Raw genomic sequence first — 22,863 nt, 5'->3', positions numbered from 1 at the left:
TCCTAAGGTGTTAGCCTCTTCAAGGATAACCCGCTATAATACCAATTGATATTTTATATGTCAATGCCACACAAGAGGGGGGTGATTTGTGTGGTGTACAATTTTTGCGTGCACTGATTATAGAAGAACCTGGTTCTTCTAAGTGTTCCTTAACCTACTGTTGCTGAAATAGTAAATGCGAAAAGTAAAGAATACAAGTATATTTATATGGAAAACACCCGGCTCAAAAAGTAAAAAAAACCACGACCTACTACTCTGTAGGATTTTTCCCAACACTTCACTAAATTACTGAGCCAAAACAGCATTTACAAAAACTCTTTGTAAACCTAAGGATTACCTCTAATCCAGTTGTGGCAACCAGTCTCTAACTGTTGCGACAACTTCAAGTTAACTCTAACTTGAATACTCAGAGTACCTATTACAATTGCTTCTAGATAAAGCTGAAAGGTACAATTTGAAAATCACATACTACAATTGAACTAGAATAAAAGACAGACGCTTGGAACCGGTTCTTCTATCTGGTTCATGTAGCTTCAGGTTCGCACACTTGAATCACACAAGAATTGCTTACAAAATGCCTTGCTATTTTGCTCTCAACTCACGTTTAACTTTTGCTTTTGTGCGTGCCTGTAGAATGAGAACATCATACAAGATATAGAGTTAGTAGAATAAGAAACAGCTAGAGTTCTAATACTACTCTTCCTTGGTAGAAGAGTTCTAGTTATCCTCAACTTCTAAACCCTCCCTTATCTTGGATAGTGTTCTATTTGAGTAAGGAGTCCTTCTCCTTATCAATTATGCAACCTTTTCGATCAGGAGATATAACATATAATATAGAAGGTATTACATAAATGAGAGGATTTATAATGTGAAGGGCATAATAGACTTTTCAGGCGAAAGGTTTGTAAAATCTGGTCAAAGTGATTATTGTGATAACTAGAGCATAGAAAATTATTTTTGTGTAACAAAAGAAAGAAAAGTGACTTTTGGAAAATGAACACAAAGTTGAATGATTTTTACGTAATAAAAGAAAGAAAAATAATTTTTGGGTAATGAACACAAAGTTTAATGACCGCGATGCAATTTACTCAGAAAGAAGACATTTTAAATGTTGAGCTACTTTTTCCTTCCTCTTTTGAATTAAATAGATTTCGGAAACTAGCTGGTTTCATTTGTAGCATGGCCTGGACAAAGGTCTGAATTCTGATACATAATATATGCAGAAAGTGCCATACCTTTTATGCAGAACGCAACCCACTTATTAATGTTCTAGCAATTAGTCGGACCAGTGGTTACTTGGAAAGGCAGAATCATTGACCCGTTTGTAAATTAATTTACCAACCGTTTCTTCTTTCTCGATTCCCATGATCTACAGTGACAACTTGTTAACCATTTGATAGTAATTTGGCAGCAAGAAGTTGAGCAGATGCATGCCATATTTAACAGGATTTGACAAATTACAAGGAAAAGGATATGTTTGAACAAGTTTAATTGTACACAGAATAAGGCATTAGAAATTAACGTTGGAGAAAGTTAGTACTCTCCCCTCATCAGATCAAACAAATGTCCTAGAAAATTAACACATAAATAAACCTACTTTAAAACTAACTACTACCCAATAGCCAAGGAACTAGCAATTTATGCACTTATATTAACACATGTTGAAAGGGAATTAAACCTCGAGAGAGTTTTGGGCAGAACATAATTAAAGTCTATCACATGCTGGGCACAAAGTAAACCGCACTTCTCTGTATGGCTTCTGAGCATTAGAAACTTGGATTTGTTGTACTTATTCCTTTTGTCCTTCCAAAACAAACTCAACATACAAATCTTTAATTGCAATCAAAACTGTAGTTATTAGCGGCCCCATTATGGCTCCCTGGATAACATACGTACGCACCAAAATTAGTATCAAACATAACATCACTTTTAGAAGCAAAAGCATAAACTGTAAGTTGTGAAAGACTGTGCTACAGAAAAGATTATTATTCAAGGTGAAACCGCACTTTCTAGTGTTATCCTTTCTGGCTTAGAAAAATAGCAGAAACTATGCACATATGACTGGTATCTGCTCTATGCATTCAATTTATGTAATTCTTCTTCACACGCCCCATCATAAAATATAGTATAAATTGTGTAAATGTTCAATCAAGCCGCTCCAATTTTAAAAGTTAAGACTAATTCATCTCAGGTAACATAAGGACATTCGTTGCTAAAGCCTCATGATCCTAGTTATCCATATTGAAACAAGTTTTTACCATAATAACAAAAGGCATGCATGGTTTACCCAAAGTTTAAAGTAGTTTGTCAATTACCTCAACTACTGAAGGGAACAATGTCATTCCACCAATAATACTGAGACCAGTGAGATATGCACTATAGCCAGGGAAATCCTCTTGGATTTCAGATGTACCAAAATCCATAAGCACAAGATGAATAATAGATAAGCTAATGGCCAGCATATATCGACCTTCAAGCACCAACTGCAAAGCTGCTGGACTAGTCGAAACCAATGAGGGGAAAATAGGAAACAAAGGACTAACGAATGCAAGGATAGTTGACATATACAAAAAATGTATGGAAGATAATCTGAACAACAGCCAAGTCAGGCATCCTTGAAAGAACGCAATCTCAGCAGTTGCTAAAAGAACCCCCGAAATAGCTTTATCAAGAACCTCAACAAAACGAGTTCTTGCAAAACGCGAAATGGGAAGCATACATATCACTTGTTCTGTTACTCCACCGGACTCGGTTGTGATAAGATAATAAAGTACCCAGAAAAACAAAATCGACTGAGATACAAAGTTAACAAGCCCTGCAGCTCCTGAAACTATGGAATTCCCAATCAAGAACATGACCTTCACACTGCCACCTAAAACAGATTTGCTGCTAACAAGTACACGTCGAGCAAATCCTTTCGCCTTCTCAACCAAGTCTACTCTGGTGATCAGTAGTTCCCTGAAAATTGCATCCACTTCTGTGTATATTTGCCCCCATTCAAGATCCTTAATCCTCCTTTTTAGGCTCAACATCTTCTTAGTATATGGGGAGCGCGATGCCAAAGCTGTGGACCGCTCAAAAGAGTTATTCGCTGGGGTTATTACAAACTGTTTGATACCAGAAACAAACTCAGTCATATTATACTGCATAGCATAGCTATCTATTTGGTCAAATACTGTTTGGCACAACTGAGTACTGTACTTATCCACCATCTCTGGGACGTCGTGTTCGTCCATCCATTTCCTGATGCCAATTTTCTCAGCATAGTTACTCTCTTCTACATGTGATTTCAATGCAAAAACTGCATCTTTCCCCTCCACTCCAATTTTGTAAGAGAAGAAAATCATACCAGCCAATGATCCTACAATCAACCCTACAATCAATCCAATAGCTACAATGGTCTTCAATCTTTTCAATATCCCTCTAGTAAAGAAAGCAGTAATAGGGAGTCTCCGAAAGCTATGACTCCTAAGAGATGTCACTGCATTAATAGTAGAGTCCACACTGTTAGCTGTGAACATAAATCCCAATGCAAGAAGAGCTACTGCTCCAATACCACCAATTTGCTCATAGGTTATAACAAACACCCAAAACGACACTAGCCACCTCAACAATATAAAAAATCCACTTCTATGACGCCTTAAATCGTTCTGTTTCTGTCTCCTATGAACGACACTGAATGTCATATCCTTAATTACAACAATGGTTCCAACAAAGACCCTGAATACAGCCACGGGGACGGCTAATACGGTCTCTGTGAGGCCTAGTTTTAGAGGTTCAGACCAGAATGCAACAAGGGCTTGTTGAATTCCCCTCAAAGGAATTGAACAGAGGACAGCCCATAAGAGAGGCCTCAAATAATCTTGAAGCAATTTACCAACAGCATAAAGAATGAAAATTGTGAGGGCCATGCTAGCATGTGCCATGGCAATGTAGAGAGCCTGGCGTACCTCGGGATTAGCTGACAAGGTATTATGATCTGTGTGGTGTTGCATTGAACGGTTTTTTGGGAGAGGTTGTTGGTGATCAGGTGGTGGCCTCGGCTTCCTCATTGAGGCTAATCCAGAAGCCAAACAAGATAATTGAGATGCGCACAAACTGACTCTGAACACTTTAATTAAAGAAAAGAAAAGGAGGATGAGAAGGGAGTTTAGAAATGCCTTTCTTTCTTTGTTTCTTTCAAATGCCTTTCCTGAATATTAGAAAAATCATGATTCAAATTCAGGGTAGTCCATCTAGGTATTAAAATTCTCAAGAAGCTTTTGAAGAGAAGTTGGCAAGAGGAGGTGTCTCAGGAATAAACTGACACAAATTGCAGAGTCAGGGCTCAGGACTTGTGCTTCCACAAATCTTGGAACTGACGTTCTTGAATGACCATAAACGATATCCATAGTATCCAATTTGAAATCAGGTCTCAATTCTTTTACTTCTGACTTCTGAGCACAATATGATGATCCTTATGATGCAATGACAAGTTTACCGTTGGTTCTCCTCATCTTATGCCTAGTTCTATGACTGACCAGAAGTTTTTTAATTCTAAAAATGCATCATAGCGTTTTACTTATGCTACTTTAAATTTTGACTCTTCTTTTTTGACAATTTACATTGTATCTCTTGATTCTCAGGTATTGCTGATTGAAAAGAAAAGGTAAGACTCAAAAGTGAAACCTAACGGTGTTAACTTTAAGTTAGTTATTTAATTAAAGTTTAAATATGCTTAGCCCGATAAGACAGAAATTAGAATCTATATAATTATATATAGTAGGGACATGAAAGTCTGATGTGGCACTTCTAAAATGTTAGGATTTATATTTATCTATTTTCTTAGAGTTTTGCCTTTTTAAATGAAAGAAAAGTGCAAAAGTTAAAAAAAAAAATATACCCGTCTTTTCATATTCTTTCTGTTTTTAAAACTTATAAACCCTTTCCGAAAGTCTCTTTACTTCCCCTTCCCAAGTAAACTCCTCATTCTTTACACTCCACTTAATAACGCCTTCCTCTCCTCTTCTTCCTTGCCTTCCTCTCCTCTTCTTCCTTCCGTTCGCCAGTCGTCTTTGCTCTTCAATATTTTTTTTACCTTAAATATTTTGTTCTGTTATTCTTTCCCACAAGTTTCAACTACCCTTCATAGCCTTTTTCTTAATCTATAGTTACCACATCTCCAAAACTAACAAGATTTCTCTGAAGAATCACATGTAAACAGTTTTCGTTAGTTAATGATTGACGAATATTTGCTTCACTTTTTTCGCATTGTAGAATTTGATGTTATGTTGACAAAAGTTACCATTTTTCTCTGGCAGTATGTATTTGTGTATTTTGAGATTTGTGTGGAAGGACTAAAAGATTATCATGTGAAAATGCATCCCTGTATTGTTCCTCAGATATCAAGTTTCACTCTTTTCACTATTTTTATTCTGTTTGCGATTAAATCACCTTTCATTTTTGTGTATTTTTCAGTTCCACCTGTCTTTTTGAATTACATATCAAGACAAAAGTTAAAAAGTGTCAACGTGAGTCTATTAGTCACCAAAATTTTGCTCCTGGAAAAGCCAAAACATGCAAGGTACCTTCTCTTTCTCATAAAACGAGAATTTAGGCGGCTTAAGTAAATCATACTATTAATTTTTTATTTGCACCTTTTTTGTTTTTTTTTTTTTTGGCTTGGATTTCTTCTTTGTTCTTTTTTTTATGCTAGGATTTTTTTCTCTTTGTTTCATTGTGTTTTGGGCGTTGGTGTGATGTTTTCAAAGCACAGAGATGCCAAAAAGGAAGTAATTGTTTCGTTTAGACAAAATTAATTGGTTGAAAATTAATTTAGTCTGACTAGGGGCTGAGATTTAATGCCAACGTTAAAATGGTAGATTGTGTTCAGACACCCTTTACCCCGGATAAATTCATTTCATTAGAGTGAACTCATATGTTAAATGAGAAGTTTGTATACTGGTTCATCTAAATAATTTGACACAAATAATTTTGAGTTGAATAGATACTATTAAATTTGAATTTACCCAGATAGACATGAAGTTGAGATTCGTTCAACTATATTTTCAAATTTTCTTCTAGGATAGTTTCAAAAAAAAATTCTGTAATAAGTAAAGAGTTTACTCGGTGTTGCGTCAATTCCTATTATTACTTCATGTGATAGCGTCCTTGTGTCTTCCTTCCAATGTTTGCACATTTAAAGAGCTAAATAATTCTGACATAATCTGATCATGGATAACTAAAGTTTGTCAATTAGTTAGTAAATTAAATCTATGACCATTTTTCACTATATATTTTCTTATAAATCTTTATTTAGGTTTGAAATACTCTTGAAAGTACAAGAAGAGAATATATATCACCTTTCCCCCTCTTCTTCATCTTCTGTTGTTGAGTATTCTTCTTTTCTCCCACTCGCCAAAGAGGATTTATCTTTGTTCCTGTTGTTACTCTCAATTCTCAATGTGAATCTCTTCTTTATAATTTTAGAATATAGTTATTTGCCTTCATGTTTAAAAACCATATGAAGTTTAATTTTGGAAACCATATGAAGTTGAAGGTGGGACTTCTGCAACTTCACTATCAATTGAGCTAATTTACTGAGATATCTAAAAACTACAAAAAAAGACTAACTACTTGATTGTATGATGGGATTTTGCAGGAATTGATGAGATCTCAATGTGTATAAATGATAAAAAATTAATCATTATCCAGGCAATTGATCCAGTGAGTATAGTTCATTATCCAGGCAATTGATCCAGTGAGTGTAATGAGCAAACTAACAAATTTTTGGCCAGCACACATAATCTTATGAGTTGTGGACCACCCAAATTAAGAGCCAGAGAAAGAGGAACTAAAGAAAGAAGATAGCAAGAAAGAAAGAAGAGGACAAGGAGGAGCACAAGAAAGAAAAAGCACAAAAGAGGGAGGAACTAAAAGGAGCCTTAAAATAAAGAGGAAGCTAAGAAAGAGAAATCCAAAAAAAAGAAAGGCAGAATTACAACCAATTATGCCACTTTCAGTTTTATTCTCACAAATCAATCTAATCTAACTTTTGTAGGAACAGTACCAACCCATTTTTTATCATCTGAAATAGCTTTTGCTCATGCTAAAGCAGAGGTATAGAATAGTGAAGCCATATTAGCCGAGGTGAATAAGCACCAGCAACAACAACACATGCACCAATAGCCTGATATGACAGTAAATTATGAACAAATTAGTTTAGCTAGAGAACTCTCTACTCTCCATACGTAAAAAAAAAAAAATCGTACAATCTCCCTTCTCTTCCATTTTTCTATTTCATTTTATTGCAAGAAGACAATAACTAGATTTATTATTCTTCATAATTTTTCTCTCTTTGTTCTTTCTCTACCATTTGTAAATTTGTGCATAATTTCTCAAATAAGTGTTTCCTTCTAAAGCCTCAAAGCCTTTTCATTTCTGTAGAACGATATATGTTTTATAACTTCTAATTTTTATATTGATTTACAATACTTATGTTTCTTAAATATACTATTATAATTCAGAGTATTTTATTTTATTTACAACCGTGCGAAACAAGGATAAATTTACTAGTTAGACAATAACTCAAGGACTAAAATCATGTTTCCCCTTTGAAAATAAAACAAATAATAGTAGGATAAATGACTAATAAAAGGTACAATAAAAAATATAGAAGAAACAAATGAGCCTGGCATATGTTTGGTAGGTTCAAATTTTTCTATGTTTGGTTGGCTTAAATGTTTGAAAAAATAATTTTATTATAAACTCTTCTTCTGATTTCATGAAAATGACTTCCCTGCCAAGATAAGATAAAGGAAAAATATTCTCTAAAACTCTCCACCCCACCACCAATCAACCCCAGCTCCACTGCCCACCTCCACCCCCAATTCAACCCCTACCCGCGCCCTCCCTGCCCTACCCCCAAATCCAACCCCGACACCCCGCTCCCACCCCCCAAACCACCGCCCATCCTTGGTCCCCACCCAATTGCCCCCTCGACCACCCAACCCCTACCTAGAAAATAAGTAGGAAGACTACTTTTTTCAAGAAAATATTTTCTTTGAAAAATATTTTTCTTCATATCAAACACACCTTTAAACGTGTTCTCACATTTCTCGTCTACAAATGCTGAAATTTGTTCTGCTTATACAGTTTCACTTAGCACTTTAGTTTAAAAAATAAGTTTAAAATAATCAATATAGAGCTAATTATCTTGAAATGTGCAGAGACCGTTATAAAGAGTTGATTCAATTTGGAGCAAATAAAAAAGGAAAGAAGCATGGAAACAATTAATCTAATTTCTTGTTATTTTTTATCAACAATTATACGTTAACCAAATCCCTAAAAATAGCATAACATTTGAGACTAAGCAGTAATGGTTATTGTATTGACCAGCTACATCAAATAGTTGAAAAGATCTAGTTGCACTTTCTTTTTAGTCTATCGCAAAAAGAGTGATAACTTTTTATATTTAAAAAAAAAATTTAATTTTAAATTTTTTATTTATAGCCACATAAATATTGATATTTTATTTTAGACTATAAATTTCAAAGTCAAAACTTAGTGCCAATCAAAATGCATCACATAAAATGAGATGGATAGAATAATATACAATTAAATAATATTATACATGTTATAAATAGAATTATATTTAAGGTGAATGTCTATATTTTAGAGAGATTTTAGGGTTTGTTACTTGGTGGCTAAGTCAATTTTTCGCTATAAATAGAGGGGTTCTATTCCATTGTAAATCATCCCAAATCAATAAGAATTCTCTCTCTACTTTTCTCTACAATACTCTTCTTCTTCTCTTGTTGTTTTATAGCACGTTATCAGTACGAGACTCTAACCAATTGAGTAGAGGCATCTGCTTTGGTCACCAGGCTTTGAAATACGTGCATGGTGCTCAACTAGAGCATAATGATTATCAATTGTTGTGATGACCTGATAGGTCATCTAGAGTTTTAAATGTTAATTCTGTATTTCGAAACCTCAAATATCTCATTTTAGCCTTCCTCAATTTATGTGCGCAGTCCGTATCTTTTTTCGGGAGGCTTTTATGTTAAAAATTGATAAAATGTGAAATTGTACCTTAAAGATCCATTTGAGTTGACTTCGGTCAATGTTTTGAGTAAACGGACCCGGATCCATACTTTGACGATCCTGGTGGGTCCGTATCATAATTTTGGACTTGGGCGTATGCCGGAAATCGAATTCGAAGGTCCCTAACTCGAGTCATCGCATTTTGTCGAAAATTTAAAGTTTAAAGGTTTAATGAATTTAAAGATTTGATCAAGGTTTGACTTTATTACTACCGGGCCCGGATTTTGGTTTTGGAGCTTCGTATATGTTCATTACTATATTTATGACTCGTCTGTAAAATTTGGTAAAAAACGGAGTTGATTTGACGTGATTCTGACGTCCGGTTGTTAAAATAGAAATTCTAAAGTTTCATTGAAAATTTCATTTGAGTTGGTGTCTGATTCGTAGCTCTAGGTGTTATTTTGGCAATTTGATCTCGCGAGCGAGTTCGTATGAGATTTTAGGACTTGTGTGCATATTTGGTTTGGAGCCCCGAAGACTCGGGTGGGTTTCGGACAGGCTACGGAAGGATTTTGGACTTAGAATCATAGCTGAAGCCTTTGTGCTTCTGGTGTCTGCTGCAGACTTCACAATTGCGAGGTCTGGCTCGCAAATGCGAGCCTCGCATTTGCAAAGATATCATCGCATTTGCGAGCATGGGCTGGGAGATTGGTTTCTCGCAATTTTGAGTACTCTGGCGCAATTGCGAAAGAGGCAGGTCCGCATTTGCGAATAAATTATTCGCATTTGCGATGGGAACCAGGGGGAGCTTGTTCGCATTTGCGATCAATTGGGTTGCATTTGCGGTAGTGTCATGACCCATTTTTACCTATAGGTCATGATGGCGCCCAACACTACGGCTAGGCAAGCCAACTTAATAAATTAAATATTCATTGATAAAATTTAAAATCAAGAGAATTAATAAAACCTCAATTCTACCAATGTGTGTGCCAAGACCTAGTGTCACAAGTGTATGAGCATCTAGTAGATTATATAAAACCTCAAATACTGTCTGAAATAAAAATAGACAGAATTAAAAAAATACAAAGAGAGATGCTAGTAGCTGCAGAACGGATCAGAGAAACAACTCACCATTATGCCCCTAGATAACGTGGGTATAAGACGATAGGTCCCCCACTAGTACTTGCCTCAGTTCCTACACAAAAAGTGCAACAAGTGTAGTATGAGTACGTAAACAACGTGTACCCTGTAAGTATCAAGCCTAATCTCGAAGTGGTAGAGACGAAATGACCGACCGTGACACTCACTATGGGTCAATAATAATAATTGAAATCCAACTAGGATATTTAAATTAGCATAATTTACAGAATTTAAAATAATTTATTTAATCAGCGGAAATAATCAAATTTCTTCAAATGCAACAATTCTCAATATATTAATTAAATTCCTTCAATTCAAATAATTTCCAATTTATCAATTAAATATCATTTACAGGAATAACAATTAATTCTTTAACAAGCAAGAATAATAATTCATTAAATTCCAAGGATTTTTCAATTTATCAATTAGTTTCGCAAGCTGAAAAAAGCTATTAAAGTATCGTGTAATAATAATTATTATTAAGCACGATTTCTGCCGAGGACGTACGGCCCGATCCAGAGTATCGTGTACACTGTCGAGGGACATGTGGCGCGATCCATAGATGCATCTATCCTGCCGAGGCGTTCGGCCCACTCCACAAGAAAGGAGGATATTTTTTTATGTACCTCCGGAAGGAGAGTATATTTATTATGAGATAAATTCGGGAGGAAGAACAATTTCTTTTAATAATTAATTGATTTAAACAGAAAATCAAGCATATAAAATTTCCATCCTTTAATATCTTTATCTAACAATTCACAATATATTCATATATATCAATTTAATATTAATAAATCAGGGAATACAATTTATACAAGTAATTCATGCTTTGAGTCCTAAACTACCCGAACTTTAGTATTTATAGTAGCTACGCACGGACTCTCGTCAACTCGTGCGTACGTAACCCCCACAATTAGCGACAATTATTCAATTTAATCTCTATGGGGTAATTTTCCCCTCACAAATTTGGACAAGAGACTTACCTCGTCACAAAGTCCACTTTCCGATTATCGCGTCGCGTAAAATTCTTGATTCAATGCCGAAAAATCTGAAACTATCCAAAAGTTATATAAAATAATTAATATATGTTCAATAATTTAAAATTCATCTATTAAATAAATTGTCCTATCCAAAATGGTAAAATTCCTAAAATTCACCCCAGGCCCATGTGCTCGGATTCTGGAAATATTTGGATGAAAACGTTACCCATAATCTCAAGAACTCAAATATATAATTTTTATCCAATTCCATAACCATTCTCGTGGTTAAAATCTCATTTTTATAAAAATCTAGGTTTTTCACCTAAACCCTTGATTTCTAAGATTTACTAGTTATAATCTACCCATAATTTATGTATTCAACTCAAAGGGTGTAGAATTAACTTACCTCCAAGTTTTTAGTTAAAAACTCCTCACAAAGAGCTCCAAAATCGCCCAAATACGGAAGAAAATGGGCAAAAATGGTGAATTTCCGTTCTTTTAAGCTTTTTGCCAAACAGGTCTTTCGCACCTGCGGAAGTTGGAACGCACCTGTGGCTCCGCACCTGCGGAAAAATCCTCACAGGTGCGAGTTTCACTTGCCTGGCCAATTCTCGCATTTGCGCACAAAGCTTCGCACCTGTGCGTTCGCAGGTGCGCAAATCGTCCGCATCTGCAGTGGATTGCCCCCTTCCCTTTTCCGCTTCTGCGCTCAAAATCTCGCATATGCGAGTGCCGCGCCTGCGAGCTTCCGTCGCATCTGCGAATGTCGCACCTGCGACTGGCCAAGCGCAGGTGCGATTCTGACAGTAGCTGGGAGCTTCAGTTTTGGCTCCCAACTTCCAACTTGGTCCGAGCCTCGTCCGATTGACACTCGGGGTCCCCGGGACCCCGCCCGAACATACCAACAGGTTTGAAATCATAAAAACGGACTTGCTCAAACTCTCGGAACGTGTAAAGCATCATCAAATCTAAGAATCATATCCTAAACCAAATTGATTCAAACTTAAGAATTTCAAGTTCTTCAATTTACTTCCAATGCGCTGAAATATACTTAAACTACTCGGAATGACACAAAATTTTGCGTGCAAGTCTTAAATCATTATACGGAACTATTCCCAAACTCAGAATTCCAAACGGACTTCAATTACTCAAAATCCTACTCCAAACCAAATTTAAAGAATTTTAAACCTTCAAATAGTTGATTTTTTCTATTAAGCGTCAAAACGCCCCCGGGTTATCAAAACCTCGATTCGGACATAAGCCCAAGTATAAAATCATCATACGAACCTATTGGAACCATCAAATCCCGATTCCGGGGTCGTTTTCTCAAAATATTGACCGAAGTCAAACTTGGCCTTTTAAGGCTAATTTGGACAAGAGGGGTTGCTTCGATGGTAAGCAACCTCCACTTCCAACCAAGAGGTTGTGAGTTCGAGTCACCCCAAGAGCAAGGTGGGGAGTTCTTGGAGGGAAGGATGCTGAGGGTCTATTGGAAACAGCCTCTCTACCTCATGATAGGGGTAAGGTCTGCGTACACACTACCCTCCTTAGACCCCACTAGTGGGATTATACTGGGTTGTCATTGTTGTTAAGGAACCAAGTATTCCGATTTCAACCCAAACGCTTCCAAATCCCGAACCAACCATCCCCGCAAGTCAATAATCATTAAAAGCACATACGGGAAATTTTATTTTAGAGAACGAGGTTCTAAAAGTTAAAATGATCGATTGGGTCATTACAAGTAGGGCCTAGTTCGCATTTGCGAACAAATCATTGCAAATGCGATGATAGCAGAAATGTGGGGACTTCGCATTTGCGAAGGAAATCTCGCATTTGCGGGTTTTGTAATTGTGAACCCTAGGTCGCAATTGCAACATCTATTCTTGGTCAAAAGCTGAGTTAGACTGGATTTTGTTCATTCTTTCAAATTTTCAAACCTAGAAACCTTAGAGGCAATTTTTTCAAGAGCCTTTCTTCCTCAATTTGTTGGTAAGTGATTCTAACCTACTTTCTTTCAATTAACCATGCATTTTATAAGATTTCAACCTAAAATCTAGGATTTTCATGATAGAAATTGGAGATTTTGGTAGAATTGGGAATTTTTGTAAAATTGGAAGCTAGACCTCAAATTGAGGTCGGATATCAAAACAAATTGCATAACTGGGCTCGGGGGTGAATGGGTAATCGGATTTTGGTTCGAATTTCGAGTTTGGACTAAGCGGGCCAAGGAGTTGACTTTTGTTGACTTTTTCAATAATGACCTAAATTGAACCTTTCTCATTCGTGGGTAGTTCTTAAGGCTTATTTTGAATAGTTGGTTGATAATTTGCTAGATTTGGTTGCTCGGAGGCTTTTTCGAAAGGCAAATCCGTGGTTAAGCTTTGAGTTAATTTTTGGAGCGAGGTAAGTATCGTGGTTAACCTTGACTTGGGGAATTAGGACTTGTTTGCCTGTTTGCTACGTGTTTAAATGTTGGGTACAATGTATATATGAGGTGACAAGTACTTATGCGTTGTTCTTAGGTTAAAGCATGCGGTTAGAACTTGTCTCGTGATTTATTTCCTTCTTTGATTATGATTTCCTTGTCTAGACTAGTTTATTACTTAATTGATCAGTCTTTTCGCATTTATGAATTAATTGTGATAATTAAATATTATTAGAAATTGAGCCCAGGTATTGTGGAAAAGTTGTTGATGTAAGATTTATTCTTGATTATTCTTTCTCCCAAATGTCAAATATTCATTGCTTCATGCCGTGCCGATTATTGTACCATTTGTTGATTCATACATAGTGAGGAAGAGAGTAAAAGAACGAAGGGTGATGTCGTACCATTATTACTGTTTCATGGTGAGGTTGAGAGTAAAAGCACGAAGGGTGATGTCGTGCCGTATTTATCATTTTATGGAGAGATTGAGAGTAAAAGAATGAAGGGTGATGTCGTACCATTATTACTGTTTCATGGTGAGGTTGAGGGTAAAAGCATGAAGGGTGATGTCGTGCAGTTTATTTTGTACCCCTCTCGCATGTCCCCTCCCAATAGTACATGTTAAATCCTTATTTGTCGTTATGTTGTGCGTTTATTTTTGTCTATACATGTATAATTACGTAGGTGTCCTGTCATAGCCTCGTCACTACCTCGTCGAGGTTAGGCTCGACACTTACGGAGTACATTGGGTCGGTAATACTCATACTACACTTTGCACTTCTTGTGCAGATTTTGGTACTGGTCTCAGCTGTATGTGAGGTGCATTAGCTCGGATTAGCATTTGGAGACTCGAGGTAGATCTGCTGGCGTCCTCAGACCTTGGAGTCCCCTTTCTTTTTTCCTTATTTACTTTTCATCTCATTCGAGACAGTTGTATTTATTTTAGACTCTGTATGTAAAACCTTTAGAAGCTCATGTACTTGTGAGTCCAGATCCGGGTTGTACTAGATATTGGATTATTATGCTATTTCATACTTCACTTTAGCTTTATTTTTGTTTGATTGGTTAAATTGTTCAAAGTGTTTAAAATTGGTATAAGAATTATTCTAACGTGGGCTTGCCTAGCAAGTGAAATGTTAGGCGCCATCACGATCCCGAAGGTGAGAATTTCGGGTCGTGACAATTGTTCCGTGAACTTCCTTCAGGAATAAATTTTGGATTGAAGGTAAGTATTTTACCTTATTTTTCTCTTCTAAACTCTTGAAATTTTATTATTTGATTTTAAATACAAGCAAAGACAAAAAAGTTTGATTATCAGTCTAATAGAGTTTGTAAGAAATTATAACCACTCAAAGTGGCAAAATTTCTCTGTCTTGCCATGATCAAATTCATGTATGATTGTGAGCACAAAAAGTGAAAACTCGTCCCATTGAATTTGCTTCATTCTCATTCCCTAAAGAGAATATGGTAGCAATATATAATAAGTCTAAAAGAAGACAAAATTATTACCGTGAAGGTATCAATGGATGTGGATGTGGCAATAGACGAAATTATGATCGTCATCATTATGGTAATGAGAATAATAAGGATTCTCAAAATAATCCTTCACTCTGTAAAAGTAATGTTTGTCATCGATTTGACATTAGATTTTGTAAAGCACATATAGATAATTATGGTCCATTCATTATGTGAATGTGATAACATGTGATTTATGAATACATATTTATTCTTGGAAGAATATGAACGTGCTAGTGGTAGTGAATACACCACACTCACCTCTAGAAGAAAGTTTGAGATGAAATAAGAAAATAATGTCATTATTATGACATGAATGGTCATTGGTCACGTACCTATTATACGCCAAAATATTTTGGCAATGTGATTTTTAAAGAACAATAGTAATACAAGAAACACATCTTTCATATAATTTTGACCATGACCATAATGGTATATGTCACGACCCAAACTAACCTCTGTCGTGATGGCGCCTATCGTGGAACTAGGCAAGCCGACTCATTTCCAAAACAAACCAATATTTTTGTTTCAAAGATAATTTTAAGGTTATTTAAATAAAACCTCCATTTAAAGAGTTCAAATCAAAGAAAAACAGAAGTGCGAAAAAGAAAAGCCCGACATCGGGGTGTCACTAGTCATGAGCATATACTACAATCCGTCTAACAATATCAACTCTAACTCAGCCCGAAAAATAGCTAAATACAACTAGAGAAAGATAAGAGGGAGAAGTGTAGGGGCTGCGATCGCCAAACAGCTACCTTGCTATCTCCAAGAAAATCTGCAACCAGAACACTCAATAACCGCTACCGTGTCCAGCTACACCTGGATCTGCACACAAGGTGAAGGGAGTAACGCGAGTACGCCAACTCAATAAGTAATAACAATAAATAAAGACCGAGCAGTAGTGACGAGCAATGAAGCATATAACGTTCATGTCAGAAAATCTCAATAAAATACCACATGCCTTTAAAAATCAGGATTTGAATCAAATTAACTAGTTTAAACCCAGTTCCAATAAAAAAAATCATTTAAAGACATTTTTCCAATAATTTTCAAACAAATGCTCAATGCAAAGGTGAGCAAAAATGATGAAATCGCAAACAACCCCTCGGGCAAAAGATCACTCATATACAGCCCCTCGGGCAAACCTCACAGTCACTCGTGCCACTCGGGCATACCTCACAATCACTCTTGCCACTCGGGCATACCTCACATCACTCATGCCTCCCAGTCACTCAGCACTCGGCACTCAGCACTCACACTCAGTAGGTACCTGCTCTCACTGGGGGTGTGTACAGACTCCGGAGGGGCTCCTTCAGCCCAAGCGCTATAATCTGCACGGACAACTCACGTGCCATAATAATAAAGTATGCTGCAGGCGGGCAGCCCCGATCCACACTCATCCTCACAAATCAGGCTCTCGGCCTCACTCAGTCATAAGTATGCTGCAGGCGGACAGCCCCGATCCATACTCATCCTCACCAATCAGGCCCTCGGCCTCACTCAGTCATAAAGTATGTTGTAGGCGGGCAGCCCCGATCCACACTCATCCTCACAAATCAAGCCACTTGGGCATTACAGTAAAACGGGGCATTCGGCCCAAAATATTTATATGCATCAAAATAGAGTCATAAAACTGAGTTATGCAGTAAACAAGTATAAACATGACTGAGTATAGATGTTCAATCAAAAACAGTGAGAGGATGGTAAGAAACAGCCCCTAAGAGTCCAAACAGCATTGGCGCAAGGCCCAAACATGGCATTCAGCCCAATTTACAGAAAATCTTTCCAAAACATATAAGTATCAATGGTTTCAACAAAGTATGCAACTTTACAGTTGCTACGGGACCGACCAAGTCATAAATTCCCAACAGTGTACGCCCACACGCCTATCACCTAGCATGTGCATCACTTCAAAATAGTAGAATGATACGAAATCCAGGGTTTCATACCCTCAGGACTAGATTTACAATCGTTACTTACCTCAAACCGGTCAAATCTCTATCCCGCAATGATCTTGCCTCTGGACTCGGCCTCCAAATGCTCCAAATCTATTCACAATTAGTATAATACCATCAATATATGCTAGTGGAATGAATTCCACAAGAAAAGCTTCAAAATTAGACCAAAACCCGAAATTGGCTAAAAACAATTGCTTGTGGGGCCCACGACTCAGAACCCAACAAAAGATACAAAATCCGAAAGCCCATTCAACCACGAGTCTACCCATATCAATTTTACCAAAATTCGACCTCAACTCGACCCTCAAATCTACAAATCTTATTTCCAAATTTCTAAGTTCCAATCTCCGATTTACACCTCAAAATCATATAATCTAGTCGGATTATTTGATGATAATTCAATATTATGGAGTAGAAATGATCACAAGGGACTTACCTCAAGTTTTCCTTGAAAATATATCAAAATCGCCTCTCTTCAAGCTCCAATTTGTCAAAAATGGCAAATGGGACGAAGTCCCTATTTTTTATAATTCTGCCCAGACAACCTCGGTTCTGCCTCGGTCTTGGCCTTCGATCGAGGTCCTCGATCCTGGCCCTCGATCCTGGTTCTCGATCCTAGGCCTTCTATCCTGGTTCTCGATCCTAGGCCTTCGATCCTGGTTCTCGATCCTAGGCCTTCGATCCTGTCTTCGACCCGGCCTTCGACCGTGACCCTCGACTCTGGGCTCGATCATGGCTTCGATCGTGGCCCTCGACTCTGGGCTCGATCATGGCTTCGATCATGGCCTTCGAACCTGGGCTCGATCATGGATCGTGGCCCTCGACCCTGGGCTCGATTTTTGGGCTCGAATCTGGCAGAAGCAATTTCCAACAGAAGAAAATTGCAGCCGCTGTTCTAGTTCAATTTTTTGATCCGTTAACCATTCGAAACTCACCCGAGACCCTCGGGACCTCAACCAAATATACCAACAAGTCCTAAAACATCATACGAACTTAGTCGAATCCTCAAATCACCTCAAACAACACTAAACCCAAGAATTACACCCCAATTCAAGCCTAATGTACTTTGAAATTTCTAATTTCTACAAACGACTCCGGAACCTATCAAATCACATCTGATTGACCTCAAATTTTGCACACAAGTCTTAAAGGACATAGCAGAGGTATTCCAATTTTCAGAATCAGATTCCGACCCTGATTTCAAAAAGTCAACCCCCCGGTCAAACTTCTCAAAAATTAAACTTTCGGCATTTCAAGCCTAATTCCTCTACGGACCTCCAAATAATATTCCGGACACGCTCCTAAGCCAAAAATCACCATACTGAGCTATTGGAATTATCAAAATTCGAATCCGAGGTCGTTTACATATAGGTCCATATCCAGTCCACTTTTCTAACTTAAAATTTTCAATTATGAGACTAAGTGTCTCATTTCACTCCGAGTTCCTTCCGGACTCGAACCAACTAACCCGATATAACATAATATAGCTAAATAACACAAAAATAAATGGGAATAGGGAAAATGGGGTTATAACTCTCGAAACGACCAGTCGGGTCGTTACATCCTCCCTCTCTTAAACATCCGTTCGTCCTCAAACGGGTCTAGAAACATACCTGGAGTCTCGAATAGGCGTGGATATCTGCTCCGCATCTCCCGCTCGGTCTCCCAGGTGGCCTCATCCACAGGCTGACCTCTCCATTGCACCTTCACTGAAGCTATATCCTTTGACCCCAACCTTTGAACCTGCCGATCTAAAATAGCCACCGACTCCATATCATAAGTCATATCACCCTCCAACTGAACCGTGCTGAAATCCAAAATATCGGACGGATCTCCAATATACTTCCGGAGCATGGAAACATGAAACACTGGATTCACACTCGACAAGCTGGGTGGCAAGGCAATCTTATAAGCCACCTCTCCTATCCTCTGAAGCACCTCAAAAGGCCCAATGAACCGGGGGCTCAACTTGACCCTCTTCCCAAACCTCATAACACCCTTCATGGTGATACCTTCAGCAAAACCTTCTCCCCAACCATAAAAGACACATCACGGACCTTCCTATCCGCGTAGCTCTTCTGCCTAGACTGCGCTGTGCGAAGCCGCTCCTGAATCAATTTCACCTTATCTAATGTGTCCTGGACCAAGTATGTACCTAAGAGCCTAGCCTTACCAGGCTCAAACCATCCAACCGGAGATCTACACCTCTTCCCAATTATACCACAATCAAATCTGATAGCATCCATTCTAGGCCCAATGACCTCGTGTCATCCAACACGACCACTCTAATGACATGACACATCAATACAATCTAAAGCCACAACCCGTGCAATCTGTGCACCAGATAGCAATATTACAAATGTACCCAATCGTAACAATGACCCAAACAGGAGAACCGTTCCGCAAGCTCGACGAGTACCACCCCGACACAATGCTAAGAACCCATCACACACCGCAGAACCATAACACATGAATCTTACACGAGGGATCATATTTCTACATAACTCTGCTGCAATATGCGACCCTATCCAAATACTGGTCCATATGAAACACCTCAAGTCACCTTGCTAAAAATCAATAACCATGCGCAATTCGACATCAAGTACCCAAAGTGCATTACTATAACCACAGAGAAGCAAACGACACCATGCCACATAAAACCCGAAAGAACACGACCAATACGTCATCAACTAAGAAATATCCAATACTATTCTCGCTCAAATTCTGCTATAAGGCCACAATAGAACCGCACCATATGTGCATATAACCACGAATCCCAACTCCTCGTAGCCTAGAAGAGTAACTCACCGATCATTTCAGAGCACGAATAAGCTTCACATCAACCGAATGGCATATCCTTCAACAATAGCAGTATGGAGCCAATCAATCCGGCTCGGTGTAGAATACACATCCTAATTGGGCCTACCAAAATGGGCCCCGAATCAACTATGGTCAGCCACCAATAGATAAAAAAACCTCCGAAAGTCCACAATGACGGAATCATAACACCTTCTATCATCTGGCTAGCTCCGGCCACAACTTCACAGTCCACCACCATGAAACAATCTGCTCATGAGAACTTCCAATCTTCAATTCCATAGAACACATGAATCACCCTATTTGATTCCACCTCCATCGCCCGAATGCCTAACACCTCTCTCAAACACAATCCTCCCACGAGAAATACTTTGAAACTTCTTCCGTGCCACCTGGCAAAAATTTGAATATCAACAGTCGATCAACCAGGAGAGTGCCGCAATACCAGCGAAGTACCCATAAATCAAAACACACTGCCCCTTCTGAAATGTACACTCTCATCAAGCTATACCAGATAGTAATATCATTTACCTAGTCATCGGAAACCGTTCATGCTGCCTAAGAATTTATGTCCTTCCCTTCAAAACTGAACTGTGACCTGGTACATGTAAATCCTATTCCCGCACAACACACCACATCTATTATGCCATCATGTGACAAGCATAAGAATTCCATTATCAACTCTGAGTCACTAGCAATTACATATCTTATTAGTCAGAAACCTCTTTCTTGCTTCTTTCTAGGAGAAAATCATAACACACAACACGTCCGTACATCGATAGAAATTATCCGGTTTAAACCATGGTAGAACCTATCATGAACACTTTGAAATCCATTTGCACATAATCAAGCTATCTAAACCGAATTCCTCTAACTTCACCAAGCCACACAGGTTACCAAATCCGGGAGCATTGCCACGAAGCACCTGTAGATACTAGCCACGTCATAAGTACATAAATAACCGATCATACCCATTACTGTGCTACCCCAACCTACTTCCAAACTGTCCCATTTCCCCAAGTCCTTTCCAAATTGCCTTCAAATTGCTATTTTATTTCCTTATTAGAACACTACTATCCTTAACTAAAACTTGCCCCGCGAACTCTAGCATAGAATCACACCGCCCTAAGGCTTATAAGCCGCTGAATTCCCTTTTTATGTATTCCAAAGGTTCCACAACCAAAAATGCTTACTTTGAAGAGACTTTATGTGAATCTAAAACTGTTTCCTTCACCTTTTTGATACTAAAATGCATACTTCACAATGATATAAGATGCCACTAGTCTCAAAACTGTTCAATGCAACTCCCAGTTTTCTAGCCATATTTATAAATCTTGAATCCATTGTAACCATTCTCGAATTAACCGACCAAACGGACCGAAATGACCTGTGCCCCATTAGCACACCAACACCCAAGGGAATAAAGAGTAACCCACACTCCTACGCAACCGAGCAAATTCCCGCTTCATGTACACTACATTCTCTGTGAATAACCACTCAATTATTTTATGGTCCTCCTATAACCATAGAGTGTAATACAACTTGTGTCCAGAAATTCCTTTACCCGAGTCATCCTCGACCTCGACCTCTGCAAGTCATAACTGCTTTACCGGTATACCCCGAACCGAAACTAATACGACCCATAACTGTGTAATTAACTCGTCGATAGCAGACTCCCCCACTTAGCCTTAAGCTGCAATTATATAAAATTAGAACCCGTAAGGATTTCTCCTTCTCAATTACCAAGGTCTCGCTCCGCTAACCTGCCAGACTTCTCGAAGTCTTTTATTAAGCCTTTCATGAACATTCTGAATCTCCAGCCAAAATCACACACGCGACCTACTACTGGGTAGCAAGTAATATTCCTCGCAAAGCTTCATCAATATCACTCCACCGCTAGCTGCACATAGAAGATAATCCACATGTGGAATTCCTTACCGACATCTCCCAATGACACTGCACTAAGTGCAACGACCACTGAATCCGTAAATTCTCCTGAGTTCATGCTCGCCCACCATTTGTATAAGTCTGCACTTTCCCTATTGACATCAACTGTACGTCAACAATACCTTCCGAACTCAAGTCATATTGCACCTGACACGATAATCAGAACTTTACGCCTCTATTCATTTCAAACACACTCCTTTCTGCCATATTCAATTTTCCTTTGTACACTAACCATCACTCCAAATAGAGTCTGCAGGCTGGTTCAAATACTAACACGATTCCAAACCATTCTACACTTTCTCAAGGCACACGACTACCCTACTAGTGAATTCATATGCTAATCTGCCACTCTTACTTTGGTTAAATCATCTCCTTTAAGAAACTTCTCAACCTCTACTTCTCCTACTTGACTTCTAGTACTTCAACCACCGTGAAACACTTCCCGTCATGTCTTCCCTCATACTTTGCTACCCAACTGCTGCATCAAATCGAAATGTATTTCTGTCGCACCTGAACCAATAAAATGTTACTGACTCTAAGTCTCTTCAAAGATTATCTTTCCCGAGCTATCAATATCAAAATACCCATTCGTAACCACCACTACTACACAACCACTTACTCTTCTTGAGTTCAAACTCATTGACAGACATGAGAATTTAATTTGCCCCAAAATTTAACGTGAAAGATCCTTCAAAACATTCACACTCGAGATGGTACGTCGCATCAAAATAAAAATCCAAGCACCCAATGGCCTTCCTTTACATTTAAAGAAAACACTTCTCGTCACACTCATATAGTCTTAACACTTCCAGCAGTTACGTCATACTTACCACAAAGCCATTCCACTGCTCATCGAGCTACAATTCAACTCGTAGGGACATTATCGGACATATGAGTCCAAATGTATAGGTTACAACTGAAGCTACCGAGAAGTTGCGGTCTAATCATGGCCTCAATTCCTCCAGACTGGCCCACCACCATAACACAGAATACACATCTCAACCTTGTTCATAGAATCACAAGCCGGCAATGCACAACTGATACCGAGCGCTCA

At 38.2% G+C, this 22,863-nt stretch overlaps 1 protein-coding gene across 2 annotated transcripts; it reads right to left on the bottom strand.

Annotated features, from left to right (window-relative positions):
• Positions 1-238: 238 nt before the first annotated feature.
• LOC104112618 (uncharacterized) lies at positions 239-4,480 on the bottom strand. Of its 2 annotated transcripts, XR_004511229.2 has the most exons (3): positions 2,316-4,480; positions 1,679-1,879; positions 239-627 (listed from the first exon to the last, which is right to left on the bottom strand). XR_004511229.2 is itself a non-coding variant. In XM_009622595.4 (2 exons), the coding sequence occupies exons 1-2, from the start codon at positions 4,050-4,052 to the stop codon at positions 1,790-1,792; spliced, it is 1,827 nt and encodes a 608-aa protein (XP_009620890.1). In that variant the 5' UTR covers positions 4,053-4,480; the 3' UTR covers positions 1,487-1,789. The 2 variants fall into 2 exon arrangements, 1 of the variants encoding a protein (XP_009620890.1); XM_009622595.4 differs by lacking the exon at positions 239-627 and having other exon boundaries at positions 1,487-1,879.
• Between the last annotated feature and the right edge of the window lie 18,383 nt (positions 4,481-22,863).

Source organism: Nicotiana tomentosiformis, chromosome 6 (genome assembly GCF_000390325.3).
Source record: "Nicotiana tomentosiformis chromosome 6, ASM39032v3, whole genome shotgun sequence".
Classification (NCBI taxonomy): domain Eukaryota; kingdom Viridiplantae; phylum Streptophyta; class Magnoliopsida; order Solanales; family Solanaceae; genus Nicotiana; species Nicotiana tomentosiformis.
The sequence above is the reverse complement of the archived record's forward strand: the minus strand, read 5'-3'. Positions and strand labels throughout refer to the sequence as shown.

What these genes read in the sequence shown, in the direction of transcription:
- LOC104112618 (XM_009622595.4), bottom strand. Translation starts at nt 4,052, where the DNA reads ATGAGGAAGCCGAGGCCACCACCTGATCACCAACAACCTCTCCCAAAA. An exon ending in TGTTCCCTTCAGTAGTTGAG is followed by an intron (nt 1,880 to 2,315) that starts GTAATTGACAAA and finishes TATGTTATCCAG; the next exon opens with GGAGCCATAATGGGGCCGCT.